Source organism: Sphaeramia orbicularis, chromosome 6, assembly GCF_902148855.1.
Source record: "Sphaeramia orbicularis chromosome 6, fSphaOr1.1, whole genome shotgun sequence".
NCBI classification, from domain to species: domain Eukaryota; kingdom Metazoa; phylum Chordata; class Actinopteri; order Kurtiformes; family Apogonidae; genus Sphaeramia; species Sphaeramia orbicularis.
In genome coordinates, this window is record NC_043962.1 from 39,049,404 (window position 1) to 39,067,239 (window position 17,836).

The following is a 17,836-nucleotide window of genomic DNA, read 5'->3' on the forward strand; positions in this document are numbered from 1 at the left end:
TTTCATACCATTGTAGCTCTAAATGATTTGAATCAACTGGAAAGAGTGACTTATAACTTATGAACAAACTGATTTGTGTCATTTGTTTTACAAAAACTAGGGCTGCTGCTTGCTTATGCAGGAAAAAACTACCAGGTGGAAGCAAATTTAGCAGCAGTGAGAGAGCCACCATTATTTACATCTAGAAGCAAAAGTGTAGCCTGACACAATGTTTTCCGAAGCAGACAGATCCTATAATGTAACTGTTGTAGCAAAACAACCAGCAGGTATTTGGCTGGTTGAAACTTGTCCTCCCAGAAATACCTCCAAAGTCTCATTTGCATTTACAAACACCAAGTTACAGCAAGTCTTGCAGAAAGTATTTAAACATCTTGAGCAACAACATGCTCTGGTCTGACTGTATGTGCTCACAGAATTAACTAATTTAATGGGGATTTTAGTGCTTTGATAGAATTTTTTGAAAAATTGGGAAAGGAAATTGTAGACTCGTGTTTCAACCCAATGCTGATCTGAAATTAAGAATTATTTGACATGTAGATTTTGCAGTAACTTTTCCTCTGTAGTTTTTGGTCAGTGTGCTTTTTACCAATAAAATCAAACAGTATGAACGCAACTAAAAAATGCAAAGTGTTGTTTTTCTTTTTAAGTGATAAAAGGTGGTATGCATCAGGTCTAAAAGGCCATAAAAAGTCAAAACTTGCAATGGCCTAACAGTATTATAACATAGCCTTAAGTGATAATACATTTATTATAACGTGTTTATAATCAGCTATAATCAAATGATTATGTTTGACCGGAATGCAGAAGTAATTAATATGAAACAAACATCAGGAGGCTTAAGACAGGTTTGAGGAAGTCACACTGATGACTTTTTAAGACATTTACTCATGGCAACTTTGGTCAAATTTTAGACCTTATCTTCACTAAAATAACAGTACAACAGGCCTCATTGTTATTACCTAGAACCAGCCTTAACCATGTTTGAATTTACGTAATGCTACATTTCCATTTCTACATGAAAGTTTCTGCTACCATCATTCAAGCTGCTAAAGCTCATACCTGAACCCCTCCACCCATGAAGGATTATTGGTGAGTCCACTCACTACAATTTTAATTATGCTAAAATGCTGAACACTAATTAAAAATTTGACAAGTGTTTTCCAAAGCACATATAGCAATACAATTTATTGCCTTTGTGGCTTTTTTAAAGATTATTTAGTGTCAGATTTAGGAATTAATGATCAATTTTAAGGATAATTAAGGCCTTAATGTAAGACAATCAAAGATAAGACTTTTAAGACCTTTTAGGGATCTGTGAACACCCTGATAATTAAGAGTAAGGGAGTACAATGATTAAAGAACCAGCCTACAGGTTTTTGTATTTTTTTCCTCAAAAGTAGATACAACTGTACTTTATAAAAAACTGTACAGAAACAAGGCCTGAGAGGTTGGAAGTGATCCAAGTGTTGGAGACATCCTGGAAGACCCGAGTGCATGATAGACATGTGGACTGAGGAACCAGAGCAGCAAACATTATAGATTCTGTTTTTGTAGGAGTCGAGGACATATGTCATTCACTCTATGCGATTCCCTGCTGCTCACATTTAAGGTGATTTGACAATTATGTGAATCTGTTTCTATTGGACTTTGTAGGACTTTTTATATGTTACTGCAACCAAGCATAGAAACTTTTTTGTAAGGTCTAAAATTTTAATTTGGTTTACAGCGCTTCCACTCAGATTCTTGGAGCAAATGTGAAGAAATCACATTAAAAATATCAATAGCAATGCACTGATATTTAGGTGCAGTAATAATAAACCGTCCCTCAATAACAGCTGAGGTCTGAACATGTTCACACGAATGACAAGATTTTATACAAATGAACGTCTTAAAGGAGTGATATTTTGCTTTTTTAAAACAGAATTATGCATTTTAAAGCATTTCCCTGTGGTCTACATAAACTGTAAATGCTATATTTGGGTCTGAATTCTTCATTAATTCAACTCCACAGGTCCATCTTCAATCCTATTTCTGAGTAATGACACCAGACAGGTCGTTTTGAGCGCTGGTCCTTTAAATGCAAATGAGCCACTTCACGCCCCACCCCCTCCAGGTTGTTGGCTTTGCTGCTCTGTCCTGTTCAAACAACAACTGAACATTTTAGGTAATCAGCTCGAAGTTTGGACATATTTTCAGTATGGACTTCAACTGCTGCTGCTGACAAACAATTATGGCATATTTGGAAAAATGTTTGTCTTAAGTCTTGGCCTTATATGTGCAAATGTCGTGGCGAAACTAGTTAAATATGTAACAAATTAAGAAGTAATTAAAACGGGTTGTAGAAATCCACTTGATTTTTGCCAAAATGAATATAAAGATAGTTTTGCAGCACCTGGAGGGTTCAAAATCAAACATTATGAACTATTAGGGTCCAAATACACAAATAAATGTACCAAAGAGTAGTAAAAGTGGGTTTAGCAAAATATCACCCCTTTAAAACATTTTTAGATTGATAGGTTATTCCTCAGTCAATTATTGTCACATAAAATAGTCACTTTTTAACTTTTTTTGTTGAAGCATCTGAAAGCTAAGGGATTGCTAATCTGCTTTGTTTAATTTATACTAAAGTGAGTAGCATTGTGTTTTCAATCCAACAAACTAAAAACAGATGCAACTTCAGGCTTCAGCAAACTGAATATAACAAACTGCTCATTTTTAAAAAATCAAACAGAGAACTTGATGAACATAGGCCACAATGGATAATTAATGGATAATAAAAATAATTGTCAGTGGCAGTCCTAATCAGACAGCTGCATTCAGAGCACATGAGTCACATGAACTGGACTGATTAAAAATAAAAGCCTGCATGTTTTTAAGACTCAGACCTTCAAAAACAAGGACATTTATTATGAATTAATCTGCCAGTTAATTGTTTGGTCTGTAACATATCAGAGGAGAGACAAACCCAGCTGAATTATTTAGTCTGACCAAAACTACTGTTTGTCTAAAATGACTGTGTTTAATTTTACAGAATTTTGTCATTTTGTCAGGATCATTTGCCTTTTGGTAAATTGTGCTTTTAAGATTTCCCAAATCCCTGCATTACACTGAAATCTTTCCTTGATGTCTCCATGAAAATGAAAGAAACCCTGGTGCTGCAGACAGTAATTGGCACACTTGTCAGGTTGAAGAAGGCCTGTTTATCATTGTTCTGTCAGTGCTAAATACGTTCAGACGTCAACATTATTCTCCTGCTCACATCCCACTTGCATGTCAGCGTCACGAGACAGTCAAAGCATCGTGGGTAATTCGGTGTTTAGACAGTGTTACAGTAAGTCTCTGAAAGAAGTCAGTGTGCACAAATTCAAAGCAATGTTTCAGTTTTTACACCGATAATTTCTCAGATGCATCCAGTTGGATCTGTGCAAATTATGATATGTTTTAGTTTTATTAGAAGGGACTGTAAAAGAGTTTAATCCAACTGTGCAGCTAGATGCTCACACTTATCCTCAGACAACTCTTACAAAGAGTATATGAAGAGGACATGAAAACAAGTACTGTAAGTTATGCAGGGAGAAGATAAAAATAGAAAGCATGTTGAAAGTGGTTAAAAATAAAAATACAAGCCAAAAAAAAATATGGTTAACAACAAAAAGGCTTATAAAGAGTGCAGAATCAAAAGAGGCTTCAGATGTTAGGTACCGGTGGATTGCTTGCCAGTCAAAGTCTGTCAGACAGGACGGTGCTGACGGACTGGATTTGTGTGTAGTTAACTCAGTGCTTCCTAAACAGGCGAGCAGCTTCCTTGTTTTACCTCCCGACTCCCTCCTCTCTCCTGCCGACAGACTCTGCCAAGCAGCTGTGTTTGTGTGTTACTTAGTGAAATCATGTACCTGCTTCTCACTGAGCGCTGTGATCTTCGCTTGGAGTTCGTGGAGCTGCTTCTTCAGATCTGCGTTCTGGAAAGAAGAGCGAATGTTGTTGTGGTGTTCGTGGAAAAAAATTCAGTCTTTAATTATGTATCAGTGCAGTACATGCAGGCTGAGTCGTGTAAATACATTAGTGGGTTACCTGAGGGTCCTGCTTCATCTGGGCAACCAGTTTCTACAGAACAAGACAAAACAAAGTCACACACACAAAAAAATCTAATTATAGTGACATCTACTGGTCACAATCAGGAACTAAAAACAGAAACATGCACTGGTGAGAAAGTAAACACCATTTTTGTAATAGACATAAACACTGATTATAAAGGCAAATACATAAAATAATTATTCATAACCTCTAAAGGCTCTAATGTAGAATGATTAGATAAGAGGTCGATATTTTTTTCTAAAAACTGTGATAATGTACCTCTATCTGTAATTAAATTGACCAAGTTATAATATCAAAAATCTGAATTAACATGTTAGACGATGGTATGTCTTTATGTTGTAAAACTGATTCATGATAGCAGGCTTAACAAATCTATCTGGGAACAACAGAGTATTATTTTCATTCCATTAAAATCAGTCAAATTTGAAAAAAAAAGAAACATTTATCTTATCTGCATTTACCCATTCATGTTAAAAGCTTGTTTCAGTCACTGCACGTGTACAACAAAGAAACAGACCAAATCACCAAATTTTGAAGGCACTGACTAAAAACAAGTGACAAATAAATTATCAATATAGTATTAACTATTTTTCAACTGATCAGTTACTTAAATTAGAGTTTTTTTCCTCAGTCGCTTCTTAGAATTCTTAAAATTATTTACTCAATCTCAAGATCCTTAACATTTTTGTTGTTGCTTTGAGCCAATTTCAAAAGCTTTGACACATTAATGCAAATGACGATGTACAACAGCCTCATATTCTTGTCATGTTGATCTAATTGTAATATACTGAATAGACTTAAACCTAAAAACCTCTAAGTCTTAGTTCACTGTGTGATTACATCATTAAATATAAAATGGTTGAACCAGTTGTCATAGTCTGTCAAGCATATTCCTGTACATTTATTTTCTAGTGTTTGTGTGAAAGTGTCCTAAATTGATCCCTTTCTCTAAGGTGAATCTTGACTTAAACAAAGGGAAAATGTAAAGCGTTAGATCGACTGGTGAATGTGTACAAAGTCTGTACTGCAATTCCCCACACAGTGCTGAAAGTACATTTCTGCCTAAGGGCTGCTGCTTCTGTTTACGTTTCTAATTTTGTATTTTTTTTATTTGTAGTATGCAGTGCTGTAAAACTGTCTGGTGTTTTTTTTTTTTCTGTATCACAAAGACATGGTCTGTCAACAAATTACAGTACAAACAGTAGAGGCATAAATGTGAATCCTGTCAAATCGGTCTCTCATAGGAAGTAATATACATTCTTTAAATGTTGAAATTGATAAATTCTAAACAGAAAAAAGGGCATTTTCAAACACACAGTGCTATATTGACAATATGACTATGTATTTTGACTACCATGTTTATTTTTGTCATGTGTTCATTGGGGCATGAATATTCACCTGAACCTTGGTTTTCTGTCAGGTTTTCAGAGCTCTAGGGGGTAGTGGGAGTTGGGTTGGGAGGTTTGAAACTATTAATCAATTGTTTGGAACTGTATGTTTCCAGAAATGCGCTTACTGTTTTGCAAATGTTCAAGTTTCAATGTGTGACCTTTAATGACATCTAGTGGTAAAGTTGTGAACTGTAACCATCACTGAATACCCTAATCTTACTCCTCCCTATGGTGGCTGCAAAAAATAAGCAAAGTCTCTTATTAGTGCTTGTTTTGTCCAATCTGGCTTTTTTGAGTGAGGGAATATTAAGTCTGGTCCTCACTCAATCCTAGCAGGTAATGGAAATACACTTTTTAGTACTGGATACCACTCTATAAAAAAAGGAGAAGAAATAGAAGTTAATTTGGGCCACATGAGGATGAAAACGATCTATTTCTTTTTCATTCGTCTCAAGAAATATGTGCACACAAAACCACTGAAAATGCTATAGCATATGTCAGGCCTGTAAGTGACGCTGTACCACTGACACAAAAATGCACCAAAAACAGAGAAGATGTGGAGCATGCGCATAAAAGTTGTGCCATGTAAACAAACACAATTTTGAAAATTATTTTTAAAATCTGCCATTATTGCTGTTAGTGGCAGGTTTAGCGCATGCGGTTTATGAGGAGGTGTTGCTATGATGTCATTATTTAAGAAAACGTGTATAGGTTGTAAACATGAAAATGCAAGGATGGATTTTGAGATTTGTTCAATCTGTGACTAAGGTTAAAAAAATAGTGTGTTCTCAAAACGCCAGTTCCATGTAGATGAAATACCCATACAATAAAAAAACTTTTGTGGACTCCTAAAGTATTCTGTGTGAACAGCCCCTCAGAGCTAATTCAGAACAATGGAAGTACAACACTGCAGACTGCATGAACCGCCCCCTCATATATCCTACAAAATATAGGAGGACAGAACTGCAGAAAAGGAATATAATATTCATGATTATCTTTCATGTGAAAATAAGAATGCTTTTGTGTTTGTTAGCTAAGAATGAGTCATTTATATTTTGCAAGGAACTGATCATGTGGACTTGTACTGATGATTTAATTTTCATGTGGACTCATGTGGATGATTTGATTTTCAAGGTACCAAGGATAATCTATCCTTTAAATGATTAGTAAAGTATAAAATCAGAGGGAAAACATGTCTCCAGACAAGTAAGTCTGAAATGAATATATCTGAGCAGGATGGTTCACCTGCAGCGTTCAGCGCACACCTCTACACTCCGAGTGGCTTGGCTGATTAATTTCTCTCTGCTGTAATCAGTTGACTGTTTTGCATCTTGTCTATCAACAGGGTGACATTTTGAGATCTAAACACAGTGGTACAAATCAGGCCAAAAGACACATAAGGGGCCTTTTTGTCCAAACAATGCTCTCATGCAATGTGACTTCTCAAACTGAATGAATCCCAAAGCCCAAATAAATCCCGCAACTAACCAGACTACCCAAACAGGCTTTTCTAATTCAAGCTTAAATCCAATCCTGAGGCAAAGGCTTGAACATGATTTTACATCAATGAGAGATCTTAAAAACAGACCGATAGTTTCAGTATTCCTCTGTAGGTTTCATAAGTTCAAAAACAAAAGTGAAAGTAAAGTCACACTATGGTTTATTAATTCTACCTGCTACGTACATCATATGAGACAAACATACTGATTTGGCTGCACAATTACCAAACAAATACAGTGATTTTTTTGTACTTAGACGACACTGTTTATAGGATGAATTCATTGCTGGGATTTGTTGACAACAAAAATAAAAGCACAGAAAATCACAAGACCTATCATTAAGCTCAGTTTTAACCTGTATTAAGGCAAAATACTGCTTGGTGCCCTATGTTTTTCAATCAGAAAGTCAAGTTGCAGCACAGTTACTGGGTTAATTGCCAGAGTGATCAATAACAAGCTTTAGGACGATCAATTGGATTTATGATGTGTCAGATTTTGTGTTATCAGATTTCCAACACAAAAATATAAACTGCTGCTAACTTTAATAATTGCTGTAGTTACATGTTGTGGCTTAAAGTGCAGACTGTCTGTGACCGAGCGCTGAGATAAAAATAACACTCAACTTCACTGCAAAACAGACATGTCTTTTTTTTCCCCCTTTTTTCCTTCTGCTCAAAGAGAAATTGCACTAATCGAAGTAGACATTTTTGTTTGGCTGAAGCACATTTTAATCGTTGAAAAGAGTGATTTAAACATGTATAGTAAAGATATACGCGATATATAAATGCCCCGCTCCATATGAACCATTAGACCTGCATGTGTATAAGATCTCATTTGTTTCTTTCATATGTACATACATTAATTTGATTTTTATTAATTAATTTATTCATCTGTTTCCCCATCATCAGTCCTTCTCACTCATCTTCCATTTTTTTCCCTCAAATTTCTACATAGAGCTTAACCCATAAAGACCCTGTGCTACTTTGGTGACAGTTCCCAAATGAGTTTTTTATCTCTATTTTTAATAGTTCTTAAGTGATTTATCACCATTTATTCTAATACTATGCTCTGTATTTTGCATTTTTCAATGAAAATCACCTGCTTTCCTATATTTAATTCACTGATCATGTAGATGTTCATAAAAGCTCAGATTAAAGTTGAGGGTTACTAAATCAAAAACAGAGAAAACTGAAGAAAAAGTGACTTTTTCAGTAAAATATATCATTAACTGAACATAAAACCCGTGTGTCCATCCACTGTCATTGATCCAACTCCATGGGTTTTACTGGTGAATCAATGTTGTAGAAGATGTTGGTGTTTCCACGGTAACTACAGAGCCTCTGAATGTCCAAATGGTTCATATCTGATGACCATGAAAAGATGAATAACTGTATTTTACACCAATTATTTACATGGATTGATAGGATTAGTGGAACAACAGGTATATAACATTTCAGATCAGGAGATCCTTTCGGTTGCCGATGTATGTTTGGGTCTTCATGGATTAATAACCCTTTAACAGCCATCTTTAAAATTCCACTATCAAAACAGGATGTGTATTAATTGATTTGATCAGTTTCAGTCATTTTTAAACAAAATAAAAGTAAATATATCTGGGATGTGGACCAAGCAAACCATTCCAGGACATCAACTGTAGCTTTTATATGACCAAAAAAACCTACTTCACCGAGAAAGTAAATTATAAATAAGTTACAGTTAAGCATACCACTTCATTTATATGCACGTTGCTCCGAGATTTAAGAATAACATTATTTATATTTGTGCTTTTCTGTTAAATAAAAGTAAGAAATGTAAAAGTATTGTACAGACTGTATAACCACTGGGTCGCATACCTTTGTACTTTGTGCTATTGTTCTGAATGAATAAAACTGACTTGAAATAAAGTAGTTATAGTTTCTGTTAAGTGTAATATGCACATATTGAGTGTAATGCATGTAGATTATTTGGCTCATAGTCCACAATCTCAGTTTGGTCTTAGACCTGTTTGGTCTTTATTTAAGTTTGAATTGAACTGAAGTCAAAGTGGGAACTAAAGCTACTAACTCTCCTTTCTCTCCTAACCCAGTAACCCAGTAGCCTGGATACAGAACGTACCTGATGGATCTGGATCTCCACCTTTAGAGCCTCCTGTAACGTCTGTAATTCCATCATGGATCCAGTCAGTCTGCCAGCCGATCGATCAGCCTGCACACGCAGAAAAACATGTGCACACACACACACATAAAAACACACACAAAGTCAGAGAAACACACATACACGAGCAAAGGAGAAATGTCTAAACAGCTAGTTCGACGGAAATCAGCAGCTTTGGGGCTGGGGGTCATGGCTGTTGTCATAGCAACTGTATAAGGACTTCCTGTAAGATGCTGACCATTCTGTCAAGGTCAAATGAGGTCACTGGAAGTCCAGATAAACCATCATCTCAGTCATAAAGTTAAACTGGACTGCAACGCAGTTCAGATTACACACAAACACAACACGTCATTCTGTTTAACAAGGAGAGAACAAGTATGGACATTATTATTGAAGATAAACAGTTTAAAAGTTACCTTAACACCGTCTCCAGTAGGAAAACCATCCAACTGAAGCATTAAAGTGCCGCTAAAGACACAGAAAAATCACAAACATGAGATTTAACTTGGCATAATTACATTTTTATGCAACACACTAACCATTAGATTACATGTTAAATACCAAAATTAAACATACTATTTTAATTAACGTCAAACTAAAACAACTGAAGGAGCAAACTAATACAAGCAGTAACTTCATAAAACTATATACTTAAAGCATCTCTAGTTCCTTTTGACAGTTTTAGGCAACATTCCTCCATTAAAAATTAATTTAATAGATGAGAGGCGCAAAATACAAACAGTAGGCTAATCTCATAAAATAATAATACCAATTTCAATATACATTTTACACAAACAGGACAAAATCACCTCTTTTCACAATCAAAGTACTTCAGAACATATTATAGTACAAACTTTATATGGAATTTCTTGTATTTCATGGCTTCATTATGACAGTCTACAAGAGGTAGGCTACATTTATGTATACTTTAATTAATAAAGTTAATCATGATAAAGGAAACATGAAACCTAAGTGGTTCACTGTAAATGTAACCTAACTTTATTTTAACATAACCAGGCTTTGTAATTAAGTAAAATAAGTTTAAATATGTCTACTATAATAATATACTATATTTATTCATTATTAAATAATCATTAAATAATCTGTATAAAACAGTTATGGGAAAATTCTTTAGGTTTTATTTGACTGTATGTGGTTTTAGGACTCACCACCTGGCTGTGGGACTGGACTCCACCCCTCTATGCTGCCCTGGAAAACAAAACAAACACATCACTTAACTTATTACAAAAACCTGAAAAAGCCTGAAAATAAACGATTCATGAAATGGAGTTTCATTAAACTTAATTTTTGGACCACAGTCCCATCCATATGATAGTTCTGATGTATTTGATGTGTAAAAAAAAAAATGTAATTTTATCTTTACAAAGTTTGTTTTGTGGGTTTGAATCTGATTTTATAACATCTTTCAACTACATCAGGAGGTTTCATTCATAATAATTATTTCCATGCAGGTTTTCTTTTCACGATGCTATTTTTTTTTTACTCCATAAACTAAACACTCACTGACTGTGAGTCCTCTGAAAAAATCTTTCCTACATAACTGTATTTGTCTAGTGTTCTGAAAATGTTAATACTTTTGTCATATTAGCATTTGTAAGCAGTATATCAGCATGAAATGAGTGCTTTATGACACTCCAACTGTGAGACGGTATATCACATTTTATAGCTGCACAGAATTTGTCCACAAATAAGACATGCCTAATGAGGGTACATTTCATTAACCAAAACCTTTATTTTATTTATTTATTTTTTTTACATTTTTTATTAATCTGTTTATTGTGCTCCACATTCCACTTACACTACACTGAGGTTTAAACCTACTATTAAATGTTTATTCACTAACTATAAATGCCATATATGGAGGAAGTAAAGTGCTAAAAAATCTACAGACTTATTGAACCTGTAAAAATGGCATCATTTCACTTCTTATTTTGGAAAAGTGCCACCTGTAAAATCAATTTCTTCCTGTGATTCAGTGAAAATTAGCTTTACTGACATTGACTCATGATTTGATCAGTTGAATAAAAGTCATATGACGATGCATTTGAGTCACAGACAGAGGATATCACACAGAAAGAAGCCACAGGTCACCTTATACACATGAACGTTATCTTCTATTTAGTGAAATCCTTACTTTTCATTCCATTTAAACTAAAACAAGCAAATCAAGTTTTTGTTTTCAGACACAACATACAGTACACTGTGACACCAGGAAGAAACTGTAAATCAATTTGTGATTGTGAATGGGGCCATTCTTTGCTCTTCTGAAACTGGAACAGATTTTACAATGTCTTTGTTTTAATTTGCCTTGTTTTGAATGCAGGAGCCACTTTTAAGGCTTTAAACTATTTTTTAAAATACAATCTAATATATCTACTCTCGTTGTTTCAGCTACTATAAATACTAAAATTTTTCCAAGGTCGCCTTTTTTCTTGACCTCATACTGACCTAACAACCTTTACAAATACATATACCAAGTGATCTTAAGTGACTAAGCACATTCATTTTAGCTCTGTATAGCAATACAGCTTTCAGATACTTAAGTATCACTTTCTACTATTTCTATTTTCGACTATTTAGAATTTTACCAGACTACATTTACCTGACAGCTGCACTTGCATTTCAACAGATCTACATTGATTAACGGATTAACAGATTGGTTATAATATGAGGAAACAGTTTGGAAATACAACTGATTTGTCAGTCAGTGCAGTCTGTCAGCAGGATGATTAGCTGCTCTTCTCAGTTTCAGTGAGCTGCATATATTTGGGTTTTGGACAAAACAAGGCATTTAAAAACACCACTTTGTGCTCTGGGGAGCTGTTCTTGGCATTTTAATATCTTATTTTGTGCTATTTTATTAAAAAAAAAGAAAGAGAGAGAGAGAGAGAGAGAGAGAGAGAGAGAGAGAGAGAGAGAGAGAGAGAGAGAGAGAAAACTAGTGATTTGAAGGGGGAAAAAAATCAATGATGAAAATTTTCAGTCATAGCTCCGACTTTCAGATTCAGACTGCACACACACAATGTGAGGATCTTACATATCTGATGTTTTCAGAGCTGTCTCCATCAGCTCTGACATGAATATGTTATTTACATGTTAATGAATCAGTAATAATAAACTAGAGCAAAATTATATATACAATTTGTGATACTTGAAATCAATTTGCAACATCCCTTCCGCTCTTGGTACTTTCTCTACATTTTACTGTTAATACATGTGTACCCCTAGTTTTACTCTAATTAAGTATACATCTGAGGTAGTTGTACTTAAATTGAGTATTTCCACTATATGCTATACTAGATTTCTATTCCATTGCTGTTCAAAGGCAAATATTGTATGTTTACCTCACTACATTTATTATGAGAAACTTTCAATGGTTGTGACCTTGCAGTCATATAATTAATATAAAAAATACATGTAAATTGATAAATTATTATAGGTATTATTAAAGAGCATGCTACTCAACCCCATATTAAACTTTGGTGTTGGAACTATTATTTAAGTAAAGTCACTAAGTACTTCCAAGACCACTATAAATAAAATAAAAACAGCCTAACAGTAGCCAATTTGTAGAATAAGTACTTTTAAAGGTTTGTTTGATAAATCTAAACACAGATAACACCTTCACATTCTTACTTTTTAAAGGTAGGACTTTCCGGATTGTAATTCCGAATGAATTAATGCATTCATTTTTACTGCTGCAGCTGGTATTTGAGGTGTTGGTTTTAGTTACTGATTTTCTGTTTGGTAGATCAAACTACAATAATACATTGTAAAGTACAAGTTTAGTTGTATTTTCTTTTAATAATAGAAATTTGCAACCTTACTAAAGCTGTCCGAGAAATGTAATGGAATAAAAAGTACATCTTAGATTCAGTACAGTTGAAGGGTAAAGTAGCATAACACTGAAAAATTGAATTAAGGTAGAATTGTACTTGTGAATGTACTTAATTACATTCCATCACTATATATCACTTCTACTGAGTACATATTACTGAAAAGACTTTTATCCTTTTGCCACAACAGTATTTGTAAGTTGCTACTTTTCCTTTAGTCAAGGATCTGAGAACTTGTTCCACCTCTGCACAAAGCAAATAAAACTGCAGCCACATGACAAACTGAGCAGAAATGTAAGGTTCCATCAGTGGGGGAAGTACACCGAACAAAAGTAACAGTACTATAAATATTAGAAAAGCAAATACAAAACTAGATTATAATTATTTATGAACTAACGCATTCATATTTTCTTCTGCAGCTAGGAACAATATGGCTCATGTTAACTGCTGTATACTTTCTTTGATAACTTCATCTACAATAGTACAAAATAATATACAACTTCATTCTTATTTTATAAAGAAAAACAACTGGTAAAGTTACTTGGAATAACTGCAATGGAGTAAAACGTGCATTTGCTGCTGATGCATAATAGAATGTAGGGTATAAAGTGGCAGAAAATGGAAATACTCAAGTAAATTACTGTACTTTCTACTTAAGTAAAATAACGGCACTTAAGTTACATTACACCTTTGGATACAGCTTCTACCGGAACCAATCTGCAAAATAAGTACATCTGATTACATTTCACTGTTAATACCAGTGTACTGTTACTTTTTAAGCTGTGCTTTCCGCTGTAGGTATTTTTATAGTGTGGTATTGTTATTTGGGTAAAAGAGGACTTCTTCCACCTCTGCAAAAAGAAAATAAAACTGCAGCCATTTACACACACTGAGCAGAATTGTGAGGTTATATCATGACCTCTATGACTAACTCCATGTGTCACTAATAAAAACCCACTGGCACGGATGGGTTGACTCCACACACAGCTGATTTTCCCCCGTGTCAAACACAAATCTCCGCTTTGAAACCAACTCTCCAAAGCCCCTCGTAGTGTTTCTATACATGCACGGCCCAGCAGTGAATAAACGCAGCCGCTTAATTGAAGTAATTGCTCCCTGGGTGGGACATGAAGTTGTCTGGATAAACTTCCATCAGCATCACATGCCGTTGTAGCAGAGGGCCTGAAAAAGGAAGAAATGAAGCTAAAATGGAGGGTTTCAAGATGAAAGCCGTAAGTGCTTCTGCTGCGAGAGTTGAAATACTGAAAAGTGTTTTTTGTTTCGGCGGCGAAATAAATGTTTTATAACCTTCTTATTAACCCACTATGGCCGTCTGGATGTTCAATTTCTCCTTATAAATTCATCGGACCTGGCTCAATGCATCCTCTCAACACGGTAAACAGGCATGTTTGAGGGGATAATCGAAGTGTTTTTCAGTGTTGGTGGTAAAAACCATCCAAACCGACCCTCACATATCCGACATTGCTCCGTCTGAAATGTTACAGAGAACAAGTGGATAACGTTAGCTAGCCGCTAATGCTAACCATCCTGTTAGCTGCACTGGCTAACGCTACCAGCCACGCTGATAACTTACATCAAAGATAAATAATAATGTCGTTGGCGGCGACGTGAAAGAAAAAGGGGGAAGAAATAAAGAAATTCGCACACAAACAGTCCTAATAGACGCCATCTTTCAAAATTATGACACCAAGCTAGCAGGCGTTGGTGGGTCTAAGTTATATCGGCCCCTTGTCCTCCAGAATATCAACTCCTAGAATAAGAAACACACCAGCTAAATACACAGAAACACACCGGAATACAGCTGAATCCAGGCAAAAGCCGCCTGCCACCCCAAACACCTGCACACAAACACTCAGAAACAGACGAATAAAGGCAAAGAGAAGGAGACAGGTAAAGTTTGACAACAGAGAAAATTAAAGTTATGAAATTAAAAAAGCCCAATGTGCACTTACTCAGCAGCAGTCCTCCTCTAGATTAATTAAATATATATCTATAAGAAGCCGATCCACGATGGAATAACAGCATATAAACAGTCCGACTGACTCCTTCCCGCAGAGCTTTATTTTTGTTGCTGTATTTTATATTTAGTTTTAGTAAATTTGTCTAAAAACAGAGAAACTGAAGCTACAAAACAAGAAGAACTCTTCTTCAATCTCATTCAGCTCAGCCTCAGCACAGCGCAGATCCCTGCGCTCCGGAGCTGGAGGAAGGGGGACAAAAACTACTTCAACATCCAACTAATGCTCATTTATCCGCGACAAAGCGATTGATATTTGTGTCTGTTGCTGTTAAAGTTCGTTAAATCGGACCGATCAGCGACGCGAGGTGAAAAGAAAATGTGTTCGAAAAGCGGACTAGTTTTTGTGTCGGTGCGGCGAATTTATTTCACTTTGCCTAAGGAACGGCGGTGCTGCGACTCCCATTGCCTAGGGAAAAAACCCGGATGTAAACTCAGTGAAACTCTATGGAGAGAAAGTCGGCACACACACGTACACACACGCACACACACGCCATGAAACTCAGCAGAGACGGAGCAGTTTGTTGTGTTGTTTTGTGTCTGCAGCAGCGGTGGGCTCGGTGCTTCAGAGGCGGCCCGGCCCGTCCGCTCAGCCCAGTCCGCCTCTGATCAGGCTCCATGTTTAGTTCCTCACTGAGCCGCTGGACTGTTGCACTTTGTGCTGCTGCTGCTGCTGCTGCTGGAGGAGAAGGAGGTGGAGGAGGACAGGTGGCACGGCCTTTTTTTCCCCTTCTTTTTTTTTTTTTTTTATCCTGCTACACATTTAATACTAGAATTACAACCTCAGCGACCTCAGGCTGTCTACCTTACAAATAAATAAATAAAAGAAAATCCCATAAAATAGAAACAAAACATTTTTCTCATGTGCCATTACTTTCATTACCAGCCAAATTAGACATGACCCCAGAAAGCACTCACTGAGCCACAGAAAAACTTTTGGGCATTTTGACCCAAAAATGACAATCAGGGGGATTTTTGTCTGTTAATTTTTGCGTTTTCTGTTTGTTCGGGCCAAATGTAAATGCAGAACAAAGAAATTATCATTTTAAAAACTACTGTTTACCTTCAAACACTTGAGGCTATTTTTGTGGTGACTGATTTAACCTTTCCTTAGTGTTTTATCCCTATTTATTAGAATATTATCCTCTAGAATTTCCATTTTTCAGTGAAAATCAGGTATTGTCCTACATGTAATTCATTAATCATGTAGACGTTCACAAATTCAAAGGTTATTAAATCAAAACAGCAAAAACTGAAGGAAAAGTGACTTTTTCAGCAAAATATGTCATTGATTGAACATAAAAACATCTACAACCATGGTCATTTGTCAAACTACAGGGGTTTTACTGGTGAATCAATGTTGTAAAAAATGACGGTGTTTCCATGTTCACTACGGAGGCTCTGAACGTACAAGTGGGTCATATCTGATGACCATGAAATACTGAGAAACCTCATTTTACATGTATTGATAGGATTAGTGGTTCAACAGTTATTAAACATTTTGATCGATAGATGCGTTTGGTCACCTACAGCTGTTTAGGTATTTGAGGTTTAAAATAAACTTATTGTCTTTAAACTCCTCATCATTATGGATCTTTAAATTAATATTCTGCACTAACATTGATGTGTAAAATAACATTTTGCTTAGATGATACCAGTAGTTTTACTTTTTTGGTTTCTTGTGTTTTTGTTGTTTCTACCTTTTAAAACAGGGGAAACAAATCCAGGTTCATTATTTTTTTTAATTAAATTGCTGTTATGTCTTTCCACCCTTCATCACACTACCATTGAGGAACACAAATTCAGTTATACACATTTATCAGGTCAGTGTTATTTTATTTGCCCATTGGCAGATGCTGAAATGAACCCAAATCAAGGTTATGTTGATATATTGATGCAGCTGTAAACTGTTCAACATTCATTCAGGCTTTTTATTTGAAAGCTGCAAATGCACTAATTTACAAAACAGCTTTTAATTATTCAGTGCATAAACTTTTCATGAGATAAAGGAAGATGTACCTGCAGAAATGGAACATGATATTAATAATAATATTTGCACTGTCACTGTCAGATGTCACAAAAGATTACACACTGAACTTTTAAATAACAGATAAACACATAATCATATTCAGCTTCTCTGGAATGTAACTAAGTACAGATTTGAGTAAGTGCTACTTTACTACTTTATATTTCTCCTGCACTACATCTCAGAGACAGTTATTGTATTTTTTAAGTGCAGCAATCCAGTCTGTTCTCTGTTCTCTGTTCATCTATCATTGTCTTGTTTGCTTCTGTCACTAAAATGACAGGATCGGACAACAGTCAGGACTGCAGAGAAAACTACTGATGCCAAACTGCCCTCCATCCAACACCAAGTCCCTTTATTGATGCAAACAGAGCATGTGTGTGACAAGAACAACAACAACAATGAAATCACATAATATAAATCATATGTACACTAAACTCATGAGTAAATTTATTAAGAAATAATATGATTAACGACACATCAACACTTCCCTCATTCAGTCTATGGAAGCTGGTGTTCTAATAATTGTGTCACTGTTTTATGTCACCAAACACTGTGAGATGTGTGAGAAAGAGCGAGATAGCATGCAACACATATGTTGCTCAGGTGGTGTAAATGTCCACCTTGTCGTTTCCACTTGCAGTCTGTGAGAAGACAAGCAGAGCTCAGTAAGAATACATAGACACCCAGAGTGAACAAATATCACTGCAGACCCATCACTGTGGACACAGTCTGTTCCCATTTCTTCCCTCTGGTTGGCGCTACAGATCAGTGTC

The 17,836-nt window shown here is 35.5% G+C and overlaps 1 protein-coding gene across 9 annotated transcripts in view; it reads right to left on the minus strand.

Moving 5' to 3' along the window:
• phf21ab (PHD finger protein 21Ab) overlaps positions 1-15,346 on the minus strand; it is a 37,038-nt gene extending 21,692 nt beyond the window's left edge. For 4 of the 9 annotated variants that reach the window (XM_030137546.1, XM_030137549.1, XM_030137544.1 and 1 more), the window contains exons 1-6: positions 14,970-15,345; positions 10,309-10,348; positions 9,556-9,607; positions 9,101-9,190; positions 4,072-4,104; positions 3,894-3,959 (exon numbers count right to left, since the gene is read on the minus strand). In XM_030137546.1, the coding sequence (XP_029993406.1) occupies positions 3,894-3,959; positions 4,072-4,104; positions 9,101-9,190; positions 9,556-9,597 (231 nt within the window). In that variant the 5' untranslated portion in view covers positions 9,598-9,607; positions 10,309-10,348; positions 14,970-15,345. Of the gene's footprint in view, positions 1-3,893; positions 3,960-4,071; positions 4,105-9,100; positions 9,191-9,555; positions 9,608-10,308; positions 10,349-14,969 lie in introns of all 9 variants that reach the window. The other 5 variants (XM_030137550.1, XM_030137552.1, XM_030137547.1 and 2 more) reach the window with 4 other exon arrangements.
• Between the last annotated feature and the right edge of the window lie 2,490 nt (positions 15,347-17,836).